Source organism: Maniola hyperantus, chromosome 6 (assembly GCF_902806685.2).
Source record: "Maniola hyperantus chromosome 6, iAphHyp1.2, whole genome shotgun sequence".
NCBI classification, from domain to species: domain Eukaryota; kingdom Metazoa; phylum Arthropoda; class Insecta; order Lepidoptera; family Nymphalidae; genus Maniola; species Maniola hyperantus.
In genome coordinates this window covers 11202903-11225982 of record NC_048541.1, presented here as the reverse complement: position 1 = coordinate 11225982, position 23080 = coordinate 11202903, and the positions used below count along the sequence as shown (strand labels likewise).

The 23080-nt window shown below is 39.4% G+C and overlaps 2 protein-coding genes across 7 annotated transcripts in view; both read left to right on the top strand.

Moving 5' to 3' along the window:
* The window catches only part of LOC138402460 (uncharacterized), a 44676-nt gene extending 39007 nt beyond the window's left edge, over positions 1 to 5669 (top strand). The window contains exon 3 of the mRNA XM_069499142.1: positions 5537 to 5669. Coding sequence (XP_069355243.1) covers positions 5537 to 5587 — 51 coding nt within the window. The 3' untranslated portion in view covers positions 5588 to 5669. The remainder of the gene's footprint in view (positions 1 to 5536) is intronic.
* A 148-nt stretch (positions 5670 to 5817) lies between these two features.
* The window catches only part of LOC117982812 (liprin-beta-1-like), a 22349-nt gene continuing 5086 nt past the window's right edge, over positions 5818 to 23080 (top strand). For 2 of the 6 annotated variants that reach the window (XR_011236838.1, XM_034969234.2), the window contains exons 1-12: positions 5818 to 6391; positions 6708 to 7336; positions 8127 to 8300; positions 14710 to 14859; positions 16443 to 16599; positions 17936 to 18098; positions 18641 to 18863; positions 19054 to 19264; positions 19406 to 19615; positions 20418 to 20529; positions 21208 to 21304; positions 22008 to 22124. Coding sequence is in view for 5 of the 6 variants with exons in the window: in XM_034969234.2 (XP_034825125.1) it covers positions 6115 to 6391; positions 6708 to 7336; positions 8127 to 8300; positions 14710 to 14859; positions 16443 to 16599; positions 17936 to 18098; positions 18641 to 18863; positions 19054 to 19264; positions 19406 to 19615; positions 20418 to 20529; positions 21208 to 21304; positions 22008 to 22124 (2520 nt within the window). In the remaining variant the exon portion in view is untranslated. Of the gene's footprint in view, positions 6392 to 6435; positions 6630 to 6707; positions 7337 to 8126; positions 8301 to 14709; positions 14860 to 16442; positions 16600 to 17935; positions 18099 to 18640; positions 18864 to 19053; positions 19265 to 19405; positions 19616 to 20417; positions 20530 to 21207; positions 21305 to 22007; positions 22125 to 23080 lie in introns of those variants that run through there. The other 4 variants (XM_034969236.2, XM_034969235.2, XM_034969237.2 and 1 more) reach the window with 4 other exon arrangements.

Genomic DNA, 23080 nt, shown 5'->3' with positions numbered 1-23080 from the left:
TTCCCCAGAAGCGGATCAAAAGATGCAGAAAAGTGAAAAAGGATGAGTTTCGACTCTTCATATCTGAGCCTCTCCAAATTATTATTTACAAACATTATGAGATTATTGCCTGATAATAGATAAATCAGGTAACACTTTCAACTGAGGTGGCAAAAAATCGCGATGTCGAAAGATTCGACAGCGAACATTTATGTTTCATCAAATGCGATAGGAAGATAAGAGGGCGTAGAAAAAAATGGAGCAATCTTACTTAAGTACTTACCTACAATATTTAAATCGATATTTCATAAAAAATATCAGGCTTCCTTTTTCCTACACAAAACCATGAAAATCTTGTCGTATCTCTACAGAAAGAACAGTCAGCTAGGCGGAAAATCTAACAGTTCATCTTTTCTTATACATACCTATAGGTAGCATTATATTAACTTCTTGTTACATTTTTGCCGGGATGATTAAAAAGGTTTTTTGTGATGAACAAAAAGATTTTCAACCAAACCTGTGGCTCAAAACTCAAGTAGTATGTTTAAATTACAACCTTTTCCCATCCTTTTTCATGAATGGAAGGAGTTTCCGTTTAGATAAAATTGACAATTGAAATAAATTGTAGCTTTATGAATTCCTGCATACCATTATGAAAACTTTCAAAAAATAATTCTGAAACAAGTCAAGGTATTTCATTTGAGTTTTCATTTTTTTTCCTACTAACCAAGTTCGTTATTTATATTAATTTACTATTGTTGTATGATATACTTTGGGTTCACATAGGTACAATTTAATTTACTTGACAAATGACGAGCATGCCTTAAGGGGACTCAGTTCAGTGCTTTCTTCATACAAACGTAGGAGGGAAATTACAACAATATTCGATATTGTACGCACAACACTAAAAATTATATCGATTTATCTCGTCATTATCTAGGTTTATTGATACATAAAACATTGAAAAAAATATTGAATTAAAAGTTACGAGGCTCAAAAGATTCCTATTTTAACACTAAATTAATGACAACTTTGAGCGTAAATAAATAAGATTAGGGATATGAAAATTCTAAAACAATTTATCATTAGACGTAGTTTATTTATTCATTAGTTGAAATAACTTTACTTTGCAAATATAAACTCAGCAGTTTGTTCCCAAAAATACTTTTCCTAAACCCTTTTCACGCGCTTGATTTCAGTGAAAATCATCGTGCCTCTCAACTTTCTTATACAATGTCAAGTGAAAAGCAAACATGTTACCCACGTGCGCTGCCAATTTCGGTCGAGCGTCCTGCGTCACCTTAATGTTATAATCTGCTCTACATATAATATCAATAGATAAGAAAGAAATCTCGCCTAGATATTCTCAATGAGCTGTATCCGGACTTCTGTCTTTAGCGAATTGTATGCAAAACTATCGTTAACAGCTTTTTGAAAGTGATTTTGTGGAGACCATCTCCATTGCTTCACAGCCATTTTCATCGATGGCATTCGATTTCTCTACCCATCTCTGCTTCAGTCCTGTGCAGATGCTTTTGCGTCTTAATCATACACAAATAAAAAGATATTTTCACAATCTTGGATCTTTATTATACGATACGATACGAGAAAATTAGAAAAAATGTGCAACAGAGAAATAAAACTTGCGTCTAGCAAGTTGTGCAGCCGAGCAGCCCTCGTTTATCGTGGCAGTCAGTTGCCGCGCGTTGCTGCTAAGTTCTGGAGAAACTTTATATTATAGCGTTATACACTTTTTACTTCGTCTGACGTGTTAAAAGGAGAGCCAGCGCGTGCCAGACCTTCGTTATTTTATAAAAGCTGAAAGTTTCTCTGCGTATTGTCCCCAACATGCCTAACTGCGTGCAGTTTATAAACAGTCTCGCTCCTATATTTAGAAGTAGGTATCTACCTACTATAAATAGGTAGGTACGTTTATTAAACAAAGTTTGTGTTACTAGATTTTATTTTATTAGGTAGGTACCTACCTAATAAAACCGTCAGTTAAAAGGCTCCTTCCGGCGGACAGTTGTCGTGGAAAACTTTCATTGAAATCTATAGTTATTTTAATACACATTTGACTCCAAAATCATGTCACCAGTACCAGTAAGTATTCCAGACTTTCACAATATAAACTTTACCACAGTTTGTAAGAACCATATTTTAGAAATAAACAAGCTGCAATTTAAATATCTCGTTTGTCACATAATCTCGCCTATAAATTAATATAAAGCAGGTACGCTGTGCTTATTTTTATCTCTTTTTGTTTTATAATAAAAAGCTACCTTTTAAAACAAATTACCACCGGCTGCCGGCTGCCATAATAATTAATGCTCTCCTAAGCCCCGCAATGATCAATGAGCTTGTTCAATTTATACTAACAAAGTAAATTTCAATTTGAGAGCCTCCGAGCTTTGAACTCAATTTATACCCTGACAGAGCCTTGTTCGTTTACATGAGAAATACAGATTTTCCCCAGATCCCCGAGGACTTGGCCGTTTTCATTAAGTCCGCGCTATCGGTCCTTTATAACAAGTCTTGAACTATTGAAGTAATTACTATCCCTTATCCATTATTTGAGATTTCGTCGTCGGCTGTAGCTGACAAGAATAGTTAAGTAATGAACCTTGTTTTATCGATCTATGCGACCGTTAGAGACATTTATATAGATACCAGATAAATTATCTCATTGTTGTCATTGTTGTAGTATTATTTACTACTAATTCATTGATCGCATACAGTTGTTGGTATCGAGAACGATATGCAACGGTATATGTGTATATGTATACCGTGAGAGACTGCGTACTATACTGTACCTACTGAGGGAGAGAACAGTGCTTGCTATACGCCAACAATAAGAACATGATAGCATCATACCAAAGATTATGAAAACCCCAAAGGCGTCTATTAGTCGAGAGGTTATGCATCAATCCGATTCCGTTACTTCAATGGATGAAGGAACAGAGACCTGTGCAGATACTTGTCATGCAAACATCACTCATCGCACTACATGGTACAGACGAAGCTCAGAGTCACTCAGCGGGCGATGCAATGGAGAGAGATCTATGCTAAAAGCTGCTTAAAGTTTCTTTACGTGATCAAATCAGAAATGAGGAGATCCGTAGGAGAACTAGAGTAACCGACATATAGTTAAACGGGTTGCGAAGCTGAAGTGGCAATGGGCAGGGCATATAGTTCAAAAAACGATATAGGCTTTGGGGTTCCTTGGTGCTGGAATGACGACCTCACACAGGAAAGCGCTGCGTTGGAAAACTCCATCACACTAGATGGACAAGACGACATCAAACGTGACATTGTGTGTTGGATCAACCAATAAATGGATTTCTATTCTATTCTATTCTATTCTATTCTAAACGAGTCACAGGGAGCCGCTGGATTCAAGAGGCGCAAGTCCGTGGCGTGTGGAAGTACCTGCAAGATGTAATGAAGAAAAATAAAAATAAGTAGCTACTAGAAGAGAATAAACTAAATGTGCGACCGTGCGTGCGAGCCACGCCGTGGTGCGAGCGAAAGTAAAGGATGAATAATAAGCTGCAATTTGGGTGCCATTTATGGTCATAGCATTAACGTGACATCTCAATTATAACTCCGATGATTAAGTAATTTTAATTACTCTCTACTAATTTACTCTTTATTTTTTTTGTTTTTCTTATGTTTATTCTATCTGTGAAAACTTGTCATTAGCTTCAATCTGTTTCTGTTTTTACCTATTCATTTTCGCTGTGTTCATATTAGCTGTAAGTTTTCCTGTTAAATAAAAATAAAAATAAAATAAAATTACAGAAAAAGTAACTGTATGGAATATATATTACACGATATTATATAATTAATTATTGAATAAGGTGAAAGCATTCCATGCCGACCCGTTGTCATTGACTTCGAAAGTAAAGACTGGCAACCCGCGCGCGACGACACACTATCAACTTCGTATAATGAATTATTTATACCTTCACTTCTTAATCAACATTCTTGAAAACGAACGCAATGCCAAATGAAGTTAGAAAACATTGGTTTGTATAGTTTTAAATATATTACTACATACAGGTGCACGGATAATGATAAATACCTACCTGATTTGAATATAAGTAGGAAGTTTTCCTCGTGGGGCTCTGTTTACTTTATTTAAAACAGTTGTAACTCGTAAGTACATACTCATGAATTAACAAACAAAGTAAGACTAAGAAATGCCACTAGAATTAGGTAATATTCACATAGGTAAATCATACCTAGATGAGTATTAAACAGAAATTTAAATGTAAATAGCAAATAAGAAATTAATTAAATGTACACAAACATAAATAAATAATTTAAAAAAAAAAAACATACTCGCTCGTACTTGTATCTTACCTTACCTTTACGATACTTTCGTTTAACAAATATGGAGTTTAGAAACAGGGAAATACTTATACCTACATCACGTACCTACGCGTGATGTAGGACTCGTAAAATGAGGTTTCATTACGGAAATAAGACTAAGTAGATATATCGGCGGAACGCTAAGGCAAATAAACCACACAGGCTATATAATAAACGCGCAACTCTCAAGCAATGGCGAAGTTGAAATTACTTCCAGGAAAAAGGGGCCTACACATCTCTTAGTTCCAAGCTTTCAGCTTACCTAATTCTATCTTAGCTGACTTCCTGCTTCAGCGCCGCGCTGTAACAAAAATGTTTTAGAAAAAATAAATAAAATCAAGTAACTTTTCAAAGAACTTATGAAACACGTGCGCACTCCCATTAAGTTAAAAATAAATTCCTGCATTTATAGCTTTTTCTGACGGGACAGCTGTCGTTCTATTTCCGAAACGAGGGGGATGTTTTTTCATTCTCTGTTCGAGACTGTTCCCCCATTACGTGCACGGCGTGCACCCCCCAATAAACAAGGCTTTGTTATACCGCCCATCATACTATTCCGCATTTCCCAATTTTCCGCCCAAATAAAATGCAATGCAAATAAACAAACTTTCAGCCGTTTAGCCTACTTGCTGATATTAAACACGAAACTAGATTTATTTAGGTGCCATTTATAGGAAACTAGATGATGCCCGCGACTTCGTCCGCGTTAATTTAGGTTTTTTTAAAATCCCGCGGGAACTATTTAATATTCCGGGGATAAAATGTAGCCAGTGTCCTTCCCCGGGATGTAAGCTAACTTTGTACCAAATTTCATCGAAATCGATTAAACTGTTTGGCCGTGAAAAGCTAGCAGACAGACAGACACACTTTCGCATTTATAATATTAGTATGGAGGATTAGTATAGAAGTATGGACTAAATGATACCCGCGACGTCGTCCGCATTGGTTTATCGGGATAAAAAGTAACCTGTGTCCGTCTCTGGATGGTATCCGGGATACCAATTTTCGTGAAATCGATCAAGTGGATGCAGATGGACCGTGAAAAGGTAACAGACAGACAGCCAGGCATTCGCATTTGTAATATTGGTATGAGCGAGTCTATATAGACTAGCGATTATTTATTATTCATTTCGTAAATATTACCTATTATTCAATGCCTATTCACAACTCGTTAATTATACAGATCTATGAAGAACATTATGAATTGCTTGACACCACGAAGCAGACGACGTAAACACGTGGAGGAAGCCAGTGCCCCGCCTTATTATCCGCCGCAACCGCCTTACAATCCCGAATTCTCTGAAAACATCGAAAGTAAAGCTAGTATTGCGTCCGCATGGGGTGTATGTAATGCCGTGAGATACGTAACGTCTTATGAGGACGAAGATGATGGCAGCGGGCGGGGGCGCCGTTCGTTGTACGAGGGCGTCAACTGGATGCCGGTGAAGTATCGCTACTTGTGTGCATCGCGCCGCACGCTCTCGCTGCGCTTACGCATTATATCGTGCAATCCTTTGTGTTTGTGTATAATGAAATGTAATATGCACCTAAAACGTGATGTAATGTATCGCTCCTGTACTAAAATCTAATCAAGAATGCGCTTGTTTACGAGGTCATTAATATAACGCTTATTTTGACTAGGAAAGCAAGGATCAAAGTTTAAAAAGTGTTTGAGATGAATCAAACGCTCGTATCGAGATCTATTTCCGGGCGCGGGCTATTGCTGTTTTAGTGTAAACTCTGCTCATTCTGAAGGAAAACATGCGTGAGCTCGGCCGCGGGGGCTCACTCGTGGCGGCGACCATAGCGGCGCTGCACAGTCGATCGAGTGGCGATGCTAAGTCTCGGCCGTTCAATTCACGGTCGGTCACCGAGGAGAATAGAAATGTTTTGCTGCCTCTAAGAGAAACTGAAGTGGAAGACTTTTCCTCGCAACGTTTTTCGGGAGCCAGCGAGCGTCCCGCGTCAACCGCTTCGGAAGCTTCGGAACGCGATTCGGCTTCCGTTCATTCCAGCGAGGCGCCACCCCTGCGAGAGAGTACGTAACTCAATGTTTGTGAACGAATCACTGACGTAGTATAATGCTGGAACGTGGCCAAGCTTTAAAATAGCGACATGTTGGTGACTCGTACTAAGAGTTTGTCGCGCAGTATCGTTTATTAGGAGCCTCATGTCCGACCAAGAGTTTCTCACGGAACCCCTCGATGAGGAGGAGGAGCGCGCGGTGGCGGGCCTCGAGCCGGCCACCCTGCGCTCCTATACTTATTCGCCAATGGGTAGGTTGAGAAACAATGTCGATCACGAGGCTCCGTGTCATTTACAATTATATCATTTACAATTTAATATCGTGACAGGCGGTGATTCGGATAGTCCCGAGGAAGCGACTTTGAAATGTCCGAATTGGACGGATCGCGCCGCCATACCGACGCGAGCTGATTCATCCGACTGTGACACTTCCACGTCCGACGAAGAGTCGGAAGAACATGAATACGATACTGGCAGCCATGTTGCCGATTATCAGACGCTGACTCCTAGCAGACAACTGGATAATTCAGCACGTTGTGACAATGATTTTAAGTGGATGCCGAGCGGAGAAGTGATGGACGATCCAGGTGATCCCAACTTTTTGGCTCGAGTCGAGGAATTTTCATCGAATGCTAGCTTGGATCGGAGACGGCGTCCGGCGAGTGATCGCAGTGACCGTGACAGAAAAACAAGGTCGTCAATGTCAACGAAACCACCTCAACATCCATCAAGCGTCCGCGCGTCACCGCGTTCGCGACACTCGTCGAGAAATGAGGAAACGCCTCCAGATCTGCAGCGGCGATGGAACTCTTATGAACATTTCCGTTGGCCCGAAGGCGGGTGGTGGCCTCCCCCGATGTGCTGGTGCCACGGACCGCCCGCTCCGCCGCCGTGTTGTATGCACGAGCGTCCATGGCCCTCACACCCGTCGTTACCGGTACCGCCACGTACATACAAGGTACATACGAGTGTTTAAAGTGTCAAATAAAATAATGGATTTAATCGTTGTTGTGCGCCTTGGTCTGATGTATGCTAACATGTTTCCATAACAATTACTTACTTACTATTGTCTAATAACTGGTCATAACGTTGTTGCTTCTTTTTATGTTAGAAGTTTAACCACGATGAAATAAAACTTTCTAAACAGTTTGCGCTGGCGTTTGCATTTTATATATGACATTTTAAAACTTACGATATCGTTTTTATGAACTACTAGCTGCCTCGGCGAACGGCGATATTTTTTAAATTTTTCTCTCCGTTAAGGTGTCAGCACACATGGGATCGGAAAGGGATCGTAACCGTAACGCCTTTCGCCTCGCTGTTAACCAGGCGTCAACCTACCGTATGCACGTAACGAAAGCGTATCAGCAGCGCCTGTACGTCAACTCGGCTACGGCTAGGCGACACCGCGCTTACGCCTCGCCGCCCGCTGGCTGACCCATCCTCGTACTTCAAGGAATATTATAAAAAAAGAATTAGCGAAATTGGTTCAGCTGTTTTCAAGATTTGCGATCAGCAACACATTCAGCGATTCATTTTTATATATAGAGATGTTTTTTTGTAACTAACATGGAGATATACCGAAAACAAATAGTTTCCTTTCTTTGACTTACGTGAATTTTTGTGGATCTGATACTTAATTATCTGCACCAATGGTCAAGATCCCCTTGAATATTTCCTCTTGAGCGATACGTTGAACCTTTCAAAGAAACTTGTAACCATGACTAATAGAGAATGTCATATTGCAGAACGATGCAGAGGACCGGGTCCGAAGGCTTGAGGCTGACAAGGAGAGCTTGCAGCTACAAGTGCAGGTTCTATCCGAGCAGATCGCCGCGCAGACTGAGAAGATGGCCGACCTGGAAAGATCACTGCACGACACCAGGCAACGACTTGACGACACGGATCAAAGATTACAAAAGGTAATTTTTAGGGTTCCGTACCTCAAAAGGAAGAAAGGAACCCTTAAAGGATCACTTCGTTGTCTGTCTGTCTGTCGTGCCTGTCAAGAAACCTGCAGGTATTTCCCGTTGATCTAGAATCATGGGCAGGTAGCAAGGTTTTATTGCAGGTGTAAGGGAGAAAATCCGAAATCCACACACAACTTCACACACTCAATTTCAATTTGTGGTTACATCACAAAAAAGTTAAAATGTGTTCATTAACAGATTTGTATTTTCAACTTCCAAGTAAGATTAATGTACCAGGTGTCATATGTAAGGGATTTTCCTGTACATTCTAAAGCAGATTTTTATTTATTTTTATGCATAATAATTTTTGATTTATCGTGCAAAATGTCGAAAAAATACGACTATAGTACGGAACACCCGGCGAGCGAGTCTGACTCGCACTTGGACGGTTTTTTTTAAAATTACAAGTATGGGCTAGGCTGTGCTCTCACCTGATTGATGAACAGAAGTTGTAGTCTTAGATAACAGCGCACAAATCTGAAAGTGTTATGGTAGTTTATTATAAACCCTCTGATCAGTTCGGTACCGTATCGGAACTTAATCGCTTGGCGATACATTTTTTCCGAAAGGCTAAATAAAACCAATCATAATCACACATACCAAAAACCAAAATGAAAAAGGCGGTAGGTGCGCAAAAAAAATGTAATAGAAATTATAACCTTTATAACCTGACCTCCATTTTCTCACACTAGCGAAACGTGGGTCACAAAAATTACAAATAATATTATTACGATGAGGCGGATAAGACTTCTAAATAGCAAGTGCCCGGTGTGGTGCTGTATGAACTATGAACATATCCATTATAGGTGGCATGATCAATTATTGCTCCGAAAACAAAGTATTCAGAGACCCCCAAAGAACAACGTCATTTTCGTTGTTTTAGTGAACGTAGGAAATCACTACAACATTCTTTGATGTGATTTAGTTTATCTATTCCACTTATACTTAGATAGGAACACTAGTTATAAAGCAAAAAACGGGTCACAGGACGGCATTTGTACATAAATCTACATTCATCTGAAAATGTAAATATCTTAGAATGTAAATATCCTTCCTTTTCCGTCGACCTTAAACATTCGGCAGGTATCGTCGTAAATCCCAATGAAAAGAATGATGAAAGGGTAAATAATGTTATAAAAATAAGCGAAGGGATTCGTAAGAAATGTGATGAGATATTTGCTTTCTGAATTGCGTATTTGTCGTGAATCGTAATAAACAAAACTTTATTTTATATACCTACTGTTAATATTTGTTGAGTACTGATAAGAACCTCGATAGCTTCACAATTTCGGACTAAAAACCAAAATAGATAGGTTCAAACCTTAATTAACCTTACCTGAGAGCTTGTAATCGACTCATATTCTCAAATATGCGTTTACAATGTGAATCGATTAGATTGCTCGCAAGTGTAGCTTTATTGCACTCTAACTGCACTCGTTCTTTGTTGAAAAAGAAAGGGAAATTGTTATAAAAAACTGGGCAAGTGGGAGTCGGCCTCGCACACGAAGGGTTCCGTACCATCGCACAAGAAATGTCAATTTTTTTTTTTCAATTAAACTTTTACCAAGTTTTTTTGAATCGTCAGCTGCAACTACAGTGGTTCGGAATGCCTTTCCTACCGAAAGTTTTTTTTTGTAACCACAAATTCACGGTTTTCGGATTTTCTGTCTGTCTTTGTTTGTTTCAAAACATAAAGTCACAGAAACAATACAATAATGAAGAATGACAGACTGAAATTTTTGATTTTACAGAATATACTATTATGTATAGTACGCGCGGGTGTGCGAGCGTCCCTCCGCCTCATATCCCGATGGCCATCTCAACCTGTCGCGGACTATAGTTCCAATTTTATCAGAAACAGAAGGCCAAAAGCTGTAAACAGTTTCATAAGACGTTAAACTCCTTAGCATTCAAGGGTTAGCACCCGGTGGAACGCTCGTTGAATAAATATGACTGGAGCGTAATTTCTAGCTCACCGTATTCCAACGTGGATATTTTATTACCCGCTCACTCCAAATCAAAGGACCCAAAACATTTAAATGACAGTAGGTAATTTTGTAGGACGATACGGTGTAGGTAAGTGGTTTTAGAACAAGAGCCCATGATCTTATAGACCTTCTTCCGCATCTTCAAGCACCGATTTTTCTTATTTTTACTATTTACTATACATTCATTGAGACATTTGACTGGGAGAACGTTAGACCCTTTGAATGTATCTGCTGGTAAAGCGTTACAAAGTTGAAAACATTTGATAGTGTTTCAGTATAATATTTTTCTTTACTTCAATCTCAAAACTAAGATACTCAAGATCATGAATTATCATCTGCTATAGTGAGCAGTTATAGACAAAGGTTTTATACTATAAGATAAATACCCGCTGGATGACAGTAGAGAGTACTGAAGGAGATCTATCTGCGCGTAGGTACTAATGCAATGTTCTCCCATGCTGCGTAGGAAACCAATGGTTGACGAATGAACCAATCCCGCATTAGCATAGACGCCCCTACCGTTGCGCCTCACTTCATACCACCAAATAGATCAACGAATCTCCCACTTCACATGTACAAGGTCAGCGATATTTTTCCGCGATTCGAATTGTAGAGCTGGCAACCGCGGACTCTTGGTTCTTCTTTTAAGTCGCCAAGCTGCTTAACATTCAAAACGCCTAGCACCCGGTGGATATTGAATAAACATGGCGGAGGCGTAATTTCTAGCACACCGTGCTCTAACATAGATATGGCTTTATCTTCCTACGCCGAACTCATGGAAGTGGATTATGAGCATATTATGTGTCTTTGTACGAGGCATCTTAATATGATTTTATTCGTAGTTAACGAATTTAGAAACAGCGTGCACACTGCATAGAGTTTTGACAATAGTCGGGAACAGTGTATAAAATCTTATTTTTTTTACATGTGACCTTACGCCAACCCCATCGTTACCAACTAAATTAAAATCAAACTATGATTAAATCTAAAACTAATTATTTTCAAACATATTATTTAGTTAAAGATACCTTAACGTGATCTAATTGTGCAATCAGCACTCAGCACCCGTAAAATAAATATAGCCAAGCCAATAAATTCATTTCAAGAAGTTATAAACTTATAAGAATCTGAAAATTTTTATGCGATGATCATGCTAATACTGCAGCAGGATCCATTTCAAGCGTTTAAAAATCTGAATGTTTCATTTGCTTCTAATCTTCGATCTACACCATTCGGTAGTTAACTCCATACACCTGTTTTAATTTGGTTGCTCTTTTAACCAGTTATCTGAATCAAATTCCCGCATAATAATGTTCCTAGAAAAAAAGAAACTTATCAATCAAGCCACTATTTATTATTACGCTTTAAAACGTTCTAAACTCTGGTTTCCGTCAAGGATTAGATAGTACGTTTATCGCTGCCGGTGTTTAGAATAGATCTTGCAACTAAAAGTAATGGTGAGTCACGCGACGTCTGGAAGATTAATAAAACAGCCTATAGAGAGCACGGTATGAATTATCTCTCCTATTCATATTGTTAATTACCTTTTCACCGCTCACCTTCACCACCGATCTAGATAAAATTTGATCTAAGAGACGGATATAGGATAGTTTTTATCGCGTAAAAATCAAAGAGTTCTCATGGAATTTTCTTGACTTTTCACGGGATCTAGTCTAGTTCGGTTGAAGTCAAGAGTATCGGCTCGTTTATAGGTAAGTACTAAGTAGGTTATAATCCACCAAATTGGCTTTAGTAGCTTTTATAGTGATTCCACTTTGGCCTATTTTCAAATGCTTATTCAAAGTTATGTGCATGAAAACGCAAATGAGGGGAAAAAACTAAAACGAACTATCGCTTTGATACGTCTGGCGCATACATTCAGAAAAGGATATAAAAGCTTGAGTTTTTTGCGAAATATTTCTCTTCTGTTTAGATGTTTATTTATACGTATAGTTCTATAACGGAAGGCTATTATATATAGTACGCGACAGGTCGAAATAGCAATCAGAGAGGGAACGCCCTGCACACCCACACAGCCCCCGCGCTAACCAGGTGCGGGCTCGCGCGGGTGACGTGCGGGTGTGCGGGGCGTCCCCCCGCCTCATTTCCCGATTGTCATCTCGACCTGACGTAGACTCATCTCTTTTTAGGGTTCCGTACCTCAAAAGGAAAAACGGAACCCTTATAGGATCACTTTGTTGTCTGTCTGTCTGTCTGTCTGTCCGTCTGTCTGTCAAGAAACCTACAGGGTACTTCCCGTTGACCTAGAATCATGAAATTTGGCAGGTAGGTAATCTTATAGCTGACATTTGGGGAAAAATCTGAAAACCGTGAATTTAGGGTTAGATTACACAAAAAAATTAAATTGTGGTCATGAACTAATAGTTAGTATTTTCAACCTTCGAAGTGAGATAACTATATCAAGTGGGGTATCATATGAAAGGTCTTTACCTGTACATTATAAAACAGATTTTATTTATTTTTATGCATCATAGTTTTTGAATTATCGTGCAAAATGTCGAAAAAATACGACTGTAGTACGGAACTCTCATTGCGCGAGCCTGACTCGCACTTGGCCGGTTTTTTTATACATACACTTCTTCATGGAAAACATCGTGAGGAAACCCGCATGCCTGAGAGTTCTCCATAATGTTCTCAAAGGTGTGTGAAGTCTGCTAATCCGCACTGGGCCAGCGTGGTAGACTATGGCCAAAAACCCTTCTCACTCTGAGAGGAGACCTGTGCTCTGTAGTGAGCCTGTGATGGGTTGATCATGATGATGATGATGACTTCTTCATACTCCATCCAATCCACGGAAAAAGACAGTTACCGCGGTACGTGGACGAAGTCGCGGGCAACAGCTAGCATAAAATAAAAATGATTAACATTTTTCTGTAGATTTTAAAATACAGATAGACCAAGTGAGGTTGTAGTTTTGGAACTTTATCACTATAATGTATCTCGCACATACGACGAGGAGCAATTATTGGTGTCAGGAATGGTGTGATAAAACAAATGGTTCTAATTTAGTATTCTACGTGTGGCGTGCGTATCTACTTCGTAAGTCCGCAGAGACGTGGAATTTTACTCTAGGTTTCCTTTAAACTTGCGATTTTGTTACTGTAGATACCAACTAACTAGAACCTCTCTGGTATATAGTGTTTTATCTATGACTAGAACAGCTTATGTTTTTTTGGTGTAGGCAATTTCGGTTATCAAATATGATATATCGAATTTTTTTAATTAAATTGACTATGCGTTTGCGTATGCGTTTCTTAGATCATTGTGAATAGGATAGCACTACTTTTGATCTGTCAATTTATTTTAGTTCAAACATTCAGGTAAACCTAATTATAGCCGTACTATACGATAGTTAACTTAAAGATTAGTTTTATTTTTGGTAGGTAACTCATACATGTACCTACAGCAGAGTGAACTATGTTTACAAGTATAACTTTTGGTCTAAATTAGGTTCTTTATAAGAGTCTAAGTAAATACACTGCATAAAATGTTTGATTGATAAAGTTTGTTGGCGGGGCCGACGCGCGACGCCTGCTCCAGATGCGCTTTGTTAAGTCAGTCCTCTATTACCGTACTCATTATTCTGCTCCACTGAAAGAAAACGTAGTTATTTACCTACTTTAATTTATTACGTAAAACTTAGGTACCTAGTTGTCAGATAGAAAAATTAATCAAGAAATGAAACTATCGTGAGTACTGATCTATATATATCCATATTATAAAAAGGCTAGTTTGTAAGTTTGGGTGCAGAGGGAACCCCGGAACCGATCCGATTCTGATTTTGACTGATAGATAGCTACATAATTCCCGAGAGGCTATAAATTGTATCACGCGGAGGCGGGAAAAACCTAGTAAAGAAAAAAGCAGCTACATAGCTGTACCTACTCTCGCTCGATTTGCTTCGGTATAAACCAGACTGTTTTTTAATCGGAATGAACTCATGACTAAGAATCCCTGACGAAATAAGTCGAGAAAACCTCAGAAATATCAATACCCTTATTACAAATGCGAAAGTGTGTTTGTTTGTTGGTTTATTGGTTTGTCCTTCAATAACGTCACAAAACGGTGCAACGGATTGACGTGGTTTTTTGCATAGGTATAGATAAAGATCTGGAGAGTGAGTGATCCTACGGGATTTTTTAAAATTCTAATTCCACGCGGACGAAGTCGCGGATATCAGCTAGTAAGGAATATTTAGAATACTAATATTATGGGAAAGTGTGTCTGAGTGTCTTTCTATCCGAGTACTAGCTTTTCACGGCCCATCCGTTCAACCGATTTTCTTCAACTCACAAAAAAGTTAGAATTTGGTGCGTACCTATTTTTATATTATTGAAACTTTTTGATTCCAGGAAATGTTACAACGTTCATCGCTGGAGACACAAAAACTGGAACTATTGTCAAAACTAAGCGAAGTGCGGTTGCGAGCTGCGGAGCGAGGCCTCGTCGAGCGCTCGCCGCCGCCGGAGCCCGCGCCCGTAGCGAGACCAGCGCCGCCCAGGGTTCGTATATACACGCTGAAATTGTAACAGTTGTTTTCCCGAAGCGAAATGATTTTGTCATGGTGTTACAATAGATTTATAAATTTAAAAAATATTAGTGTCAAAATTGGCAAATTTACAATCGAGAAAAATAAAACTCGAAAGAGACCTGGAACCAATAGTACCGCATGCGTGCAGGCTAGTTTATGCCATATCACTACGCGCGAAAGCTTATTTTGCTCTAAACTTTTTCAATCGATTGGCAGCGCGGTTCGAGTGGATGATCCCTACCTCCTATTCATGTTATGTCTAGTGAATCACAATTGTTTCTCACACTTTCGAGTTGATAATTTTTTTTTTCAATTATTTCAAAACAAAAACATTTCATATTTTTTAAGTTTAACTCGATGTTTCCATAGTACTACTGAGGGCAAATCATTCTGCCACGGGAATACACCCACTAAAATTTCAGCGTTTATATAACCATTTTAAAAATCCTTTTCAACCTGGTTCCTCCTTCGCCTTTCTACTATCGTACGCAAGGCATCGCCAAAGTCTGCACCTGTACGAAGTCGTAATTCCATGGATACGTACGAAGCGATTTGCCACCACACCAGGTGATTGCAGCCAAGCGCTAGTCTATAAATTAAAAAAAAATATGGAAGTTCACGTAAAGTATTAATTATCATCGATACAACTTGAAAAATGGCTTGGGCTGCATCATCACCTGCTAGCAGAACTGATTGCAGGTCTACAAATAAAATGAAAAATTTCATACGCACCAAATGACCTCCAAAATCCAACCACATCCACCGGTGGACAATTTGTAACACTCTCCTGTATTAGGAGCGTACCCTACAAAAAGCACCTACTAAATAACATATAGTTAACTAACATATAACTATGTTTTAACATCAAAACGTAGTAACGCTTTAAAGGTTTGACACTATTTAGATAGTTACTTACAATATATAAGTTTTAATGAACATCCAAATATGCAGACTGAAGTTTTGCGATTCGGGTTGAAGTTTGGAAATATGATGTCGCCAGGGAGCTAAAGACAAGCGGGACTCATTAGTCGCGATACGCGCCCTAACGACTGGCTGATGATCCATATAGCACTGCAGACGTAATAGTCGCAGAGATGGTGGAAAGTCTTGTCGCGCTACTTGATAACAATTGAAAAACAATGGCGCCGATTCTGTTGTTTTTCTCTAAACTAAAGAAGATTGCCCATTTTCTTAGGAGCTTTGACTTTTCAAGAGTCAATTTGAAAAACAAGTTTCTTGTCGGGCATAAATAACGAAATGATCAATCGATATCTGGGTTAATTTTAAACCTAGCACTTTGAAAAATAGAGCTGTCAGCGTGATACGTTTGTTTCTGTATAGAGAAGCGCGTAAGGGCGCGTTCCCACTCTCTCGTGATGATAAATAGTTGTGCGGTTTACAACGTCATGGTCTGTATAATTGAATAGAGGTGTTCACATATTGGACGGCACGATTAACTGTCGTCCACCACTACGATACAACGACGATAAATTGGTGTGACGACATAGTACTAAAAGTATAAAAATGTCACTTGAGTGAGATCTTTTCTTCCAGACGCCGCCCGCGAACTACGGGCGTCAGATCGAGCGCAACACTCACATGTACTCGTCGCTGCCGCGGTCGTCGGTGCTGAGCTCGGAGGCGCGAGTGGCGTTCGGTAAAAACAACATGGTGGTGGCGCGCGGCCGCGGACAGTCTGTGCCGAACTTAGGTCTCTGGGGACGTGGACCCTATCCCCAGCGGATACGGTCGCTTTTGCTCTAACTAGATACTCCCAGAAGCATGCGCCTTTGATAGAGTTGCCAGATTTTCTGTTGCTAATTTTCGGGGTAGGAAAAGAAATTACTTGACTTAATTGGTACCGAAATAACATTGACATAATTTTACTGCCTTAAAACTTATAAGTGTCGTGTTGTTGTACCTCGTATTACACATCAAATTAAAAAAAAAAATATCCTTTTACCTACAGGTTTTAAAAATCGCAATTTACAAAATGATAAACACGTTCACTTTTTTATGTGTTGTTCACCTGATTTTGACTTGATAAAATTGAAACATAAAAGCTCCTGGATTTTAAGGACATATATTTATATTTTTAAAAAGCTTCAATTAAAACAAAGAATGACGATCAAACGAACGTTATTTAGTTTTTTCGTGAATAATTAAATTTTTCTGCTTTCAAGTTCAACATTATTAATTTTTTATTGTAAATTCAGGACTTCCACGGTACAACCGAAAACCTGGCAACGTTAGCCACATAAATTAAAGTCCTCGTGAACTTTATTAGAAACCGAAGGCTCTATCTCGTACGTAATAAGGCCGCTTTTACATTACCCCGCGACTATTACCCCCTGCTTTAGCATTAATTTAAATGAAAATTAACTGTTTCGTTTTGATTACGCTAGCTGCTTATAATATTGTGTATAGTTGCAAACTGTCGTTGTTAAGGCTCGTAAGTTGTACTGAATCCTGCTTATGCTTCTTGTATTGATTCGTTTTAGTATATCCATATCCATATTAATATTATAATTATGCGAAAGTGTGTCTGTCTGTCTGCTGGCTTTTCACGGCTAAACCGTTCAACCGATTTTGACGAAATTTGGTACAGAGGTAGCTTGCAACTCGGGGAAGGATATAGGCTACTTTTTATCCCGGAAAATTTAAGAGTTCCCACAGGAGTTTTTAAAAACCTAAATCCACGCGTACGAAGTCGTGGGCATCAGCTAGTTGTACATAAATTTTACTAGCTGATGCCCGCAACTTCGTTTGAGGGAATATATTGTTTCGTTCGTTCGTTTGAAATAACTGAGGGAACTCTTTGATTTTCCGGGATAAAAAGTAGCCTATGTTACTCTCCAGGTCTTTAACTATAATCATGCAAAAATGCACGTCAACACGTTCCTCCTTTGTGACGTGATTGAAGGACAAACTAACAATCAAACACACTTTCGCATTTATAATAATTAAGGGTAGTGATTGAGAATGTCCTTTTTTGGAATGGTTTGAAAACCATACAAAACATTTGAGCAACAGGTTTTTCTTGTTAGCTGAGAAAGACGAAGCGATACCGCGAGGTAGCCCGTCACCCTCGCTCCGCGAAGTACGCTCTCGTCTGGGTAGTGGCGGTGGCGTGCGGTTAGAAGGGGACGAACTATCACGGTCTTCCTTACGAGCCTCTGCGCCTCGACAGCGGCCGCAAACCATGCCTTGGTGAGTTTTAGCGTTAAATACTACCCGTAGTTTCGTAGTAAAGATGCCCCGAGGGGTAAAAATTTTGCCCGTTAAATGAGTGAAAATCGCTCATTGCTGCACCTGAGTCATGTTTTGAAGTTATAATACTTAAACTAAACTTCGTATCTGAAGCTTTACCTCGAAGCATGTCTGTTTCATTCTAAGGAGGACGAATATGATGCTTCTTAGTATGATGCTCTCATCATAGTAAGAGGCTTTAACATCATATGCGTCAATCATTATATCGAAGTAAATGTAGATTTTCCGTCGTAGCTCTCGGGAACATTTTAAATTTCTAAAAACTATGTATGTGCCGATATCTTATGTAATATTGTTGTATCAATTCCACAGATTAATTAATAGCTTGTGTTATATTCACACCGGTGTGAAAAGATCACCTCAGTATTTTAAATCAATCCCAAGTTTTTTCCCATCAGTGTTGCATGTGATCTTGAGAAAGAAACAGTACTGACATATTGAATCATTTATGTTTTCAATAGAATAGTGTATTATATCTCCAGGCAAACGACAGACGTCCGACAGTGGGACTGTGAGACGACATGCGGCTGGCTGGAAAGCCTCGGTCTGGAATCATACGTAGGTCTCGCACGCACGTGGCTCAACGCTTCTCCTGACGCAAGAGGCCTGCTGGCCTCAGCGTCACACACTACGATAGAAAAGGAGCTGGCCATCAAGCACCCTTTACAGAAGAAGAAGATAGTTTTAGCTCTTTCAGACTTGTTGGTTAGTGACCCCTAATTCTCTCAAGTTTTAGATTCATGCAGTAATTTCTACCTCAATTTTTAGAAATATTTAGTGTACACCTCCACCAAAACATTATGGTTTAAATACTCTACCTTTAACGATTTATTTATTGTGGTGTCAGTCAGTCGATAACAGATTTAGATCACCACAGTTTATATTTTTCCACTAGGGGGGTCATGGCGACCCATTATTAACGGCAGCCGGACGTTTAGACACGGCGTGGACGTTACGATGGTTAGAGGACGTTGGGGTGTGCGGAGCGCGCGCGGCCGCCGCTGACGCAGCGCTGGACGGTCGCGGCCTACATCGTCTGACGCATACCGACCTTCACACGCATTTGCGGGTCGCACATGCGTTACACGCGCTCTCTATAAGACGAGGTGAGTTTTACAAGCTTTTAGGGAGTTCACGGTGGCCCGCTATTAACAGGAGCCGGTCGGCAAACTTTAAAACAAAAATGGATATGGGTGTCATGTAGACTTTATTATTAGCATATATCTGAGTTACAAAATGTATTTCAGGCATACAAGTGTTACGGGACAACAAGTATAACCCTGAAACGATGATCCGTCGCGCTCCAGAATCCGAAGTAGTAGAAGTTTCAATGGAAGGCGAGCAGGAGACCGCCAACACGCCCGCCGCAGAACTCGCGCGCTGGTCGTCGCATCGCGTCATGCAGTGGCTCAAAGAGATCGACCTCGCCGAGTACGCGCCCAACCTTAGAGGAGCCGGTGAGTGACGTCTGATGACTTCCCAAACAGAGAATATCCGATTTCTGGACACAAAGCTCCTGTTAACATTATAATAGTAGTTTAGATCCACTAGTTGCTGTAGTGGATTATAAGCGCCTTTGAGGAGACACCTCTCACTTAAGACGGATTCCTCATTATGGAATATTCACTAATAAAACCACTGAGTTCAAAATTAATACAATTTTCCCCTTGTGTTGAGAAGTTGTGGCCGACATATTATTGTTGCAATCTCAATTGGTATGATTGACTGAATTCACTTCTTTGTGATTCTTGCCAATCAGGGGTTATTGCGGTCATCACACAAACTTTAAACAATGGTGATAGGCTCTGAATAGCTGCGCGATTGCGGTAGAATGACAGCTACAATGTCACGATCGCAATCACCTCTGATTGATTTACGCTCGCTCATTATTGGATACAATTCATTGTTTGCAACAAGAATACCATAAATTCAGTCAATCACAACAATTGCGATTGTAATAATGATTGATTCAGGTTTTACAGAATCGACCAGCTAGTGTCGATTACAGTAGTTTGACAGCGGTCAGTTTAGTGTGACGATCGCAATCACTTGTGATTGATTAACACCATTGACACCCTCGCAGCAAGACTACTATAATAAATTCATTTAATTCATTCAATACATTGCTACAATCTCAATTGTTGTGGTTAGCCATCACAACAATTGAGATTGTACCAATGTTATTAGAACTTTCGCCATCGACTAGCACGTGCATTGTTACGGTTGCAATCAATAATCCTTTTATTCGACCTTTTTCAGGCGTTCACGGAGGTCTCATGTTATTGGAGCCGCGATTCACGGCGGAGCTGCTCGCCGCGCTGCTCAACATCCCCGCGAACAAAACCTTACTGCGGCGGCATCTCACACAGAGGTATTGCCCTATTTAAGTGCTAACAATACTCTATCCACGGAAAGTAGTTAGTATAAAGCTCTCTCTGTTACGTAATCCCATACAAATGACAGAGCCAAAAATCTCAGTGGGCGTTTATAATTTTGAGTCACCAACCAATAACAAACCAATCGAATTGAACTTCGAATGTTTTTTGAAAACTTTTTCGAATTGAATTTCGAATGTTCTTTGAAATTATTTTTTTGTGATTGTTTGGTGTATCAAAATGGTTAACACATACTGAGATTTGTGGCTCTTAGCATTTTTATGAGATTACGTAACAAAGAGAGGGCTATACTAACTTCTTTTCTTGGATAGAGTATAGTAACGTCATTTACAACTTTGTCTGTAACACACAACACACACACATCTCGCTTTGTAGAATAACGTGTGCTCAAAACAAGTATGCCAATCTGAAGTTGCAATATGGCGGTCTGCGCAAACCATAGACTAAAGATTAAATATACAAGCCCGGCTGCGATCGGTTTCTGTACGTTGTGCAGTCATACGAATCGTGTTAAGATTGAACTACCTACTTGTTTTGCGCTATGGACATAAAATAGTGGGATTAACATGGCGTTACGTTTGTGTATGAAGTTAGCGGGAGGGGTCAAGTCGTGCTTATTAGCACTTTAAACGTTTTTTTCATTTGTTTTTCAGATTTAATGATTTGCTCGGGCGAGATGTGATACAACAAAAGCGAAACGCCGAACAAACGTTGGGCTATCAGCCTCTTACAGCTACTACCAAATATAAGGTACATAACTTACGCTTTTTTACTTCGAAGGCGTCTTTTTTCCTATTAAAAAAAAAATATAATTTGGTAGAATAGGGATCTAGTGGATCATGCACCGTTATATATCTCAAAATTTGAATGACGTCGTCACGTTTCCGGTGAACGACAGTACTATTTGCTGTATGTATCTATCGGCTGATCACGTATCTACACGCTAGACAAACTAAAAAAATTAATTAGAAATCGTAATAGACTCGTAAATCCTGCAGTCCGCCTCAAATTAATTCAAGAGTTGTTTATGGGAATAAGAATACATATTTTATAATAAAATTCCACAATCAATTTTAAACTTGCTTTTACAAAAGTTAATGAAGATTTTTTTTAAAGAATATTAGCCATGTTAAATGACTAATATTCCCCTTTCCCCTCCAACTAAGCGTAAAGCTTGTGCTAGGAGTAGGTACGACAATAGTGCAACGGGCGGGGTTTGAACCGTCGACCTTTCGGTTTTCAGTCCACTCCTTTACCTGTTGAGCTATTGAGGCTCAATCAATCAAGGAATTGAGGGAGGAAATTAATACAATCGAAGATTATGTAATGATAAACGAGCATGCCTTAACGTTTGAGTGTTACTTTCAACCAAAAAAGATCTGAGTTACTTTCAAGCAATCTCTCGTGCCTAAAGAAGTATTACTTTAAAAAATATTTCTATTGTATTCTGTAGGTGCCAAAGAAAAGCCAGTTTTCGCTGAAGCGCAAAAAGAGCAAAGACGATCTGGAGTTAGGCGAGCTGGTGTGTCCGCTGCACGACGACTGCTCAGGTGACCTAACCGCCTCGCCCGTAAGTCGCACTAACACTACTAATGTACGTATGACTCCCACACAGGTGCGGAGTTCCCGCTCAAATAGTAGCCGATAGTGGAACTCAGTTCGGTTCGGCATTCTTATTTTCATAGTAATTTATTCCATTATTTGCATTCCAATATAAATTCTTAGAAATTTGGCATCACAGATTTACAGCCGTATTCACAAACGATAAGGTCTCACAGTGCGCTCGAACGCACAGTGTAAGTTCCACCAATCACATTACTGTGTCACGTCAATTTTCAATAATCTGATTGGTGGAATCCACACTGTGCGTTCGATCGCACTGCGACACATCATAGCAATGATTGCGAATAGGGTGATATTATCACATTGGAACCCCGTTAGAGCACATAAATTTTTGCATAAGTAGAGAGCCGGGCTTAAATTACCGGCATCTTTTTCCGCAAAGAATATTGTGTAAAAGATAGTAGGTATAAGGAGAGGAGCATTGATTTCACAGAGAATCTAAATATTAGGACAAAAAAATCGATTCTTTTGCCGATAATTAAGTGAAAGTTAATAATATAGTCATTTCAAACACTATAAAAATGTGCTAAAAATGGTTATCAAATGTACAACCCCTTTTGAAAAATCACCTGGTGTGGGAGACAGTTAATCTGTTTGGTTAATCAAGCGCAGACGAAAGAAAGAATTTTAGAAACATTTATTTTATCTGTTAAACAATGGATGATTGATCTCATAATCGAAATTCAATGTCCGAAAATTCATTCTATCTTTTGCGCGTGTGATTTTTTCTATACAAATGCATAAAACGTATAAAATAGATGCTTTTGCACATTGCAAACATTATTATATTGTGTTTTAACCAACTTAACCGGGGAAGGTGTGGATTTATTTTAATGCGAATGTGGTGAAGTGGATTATATTTGCGTTTTAGTTATATTTGTTTTAATGATTTCCGCATACGGC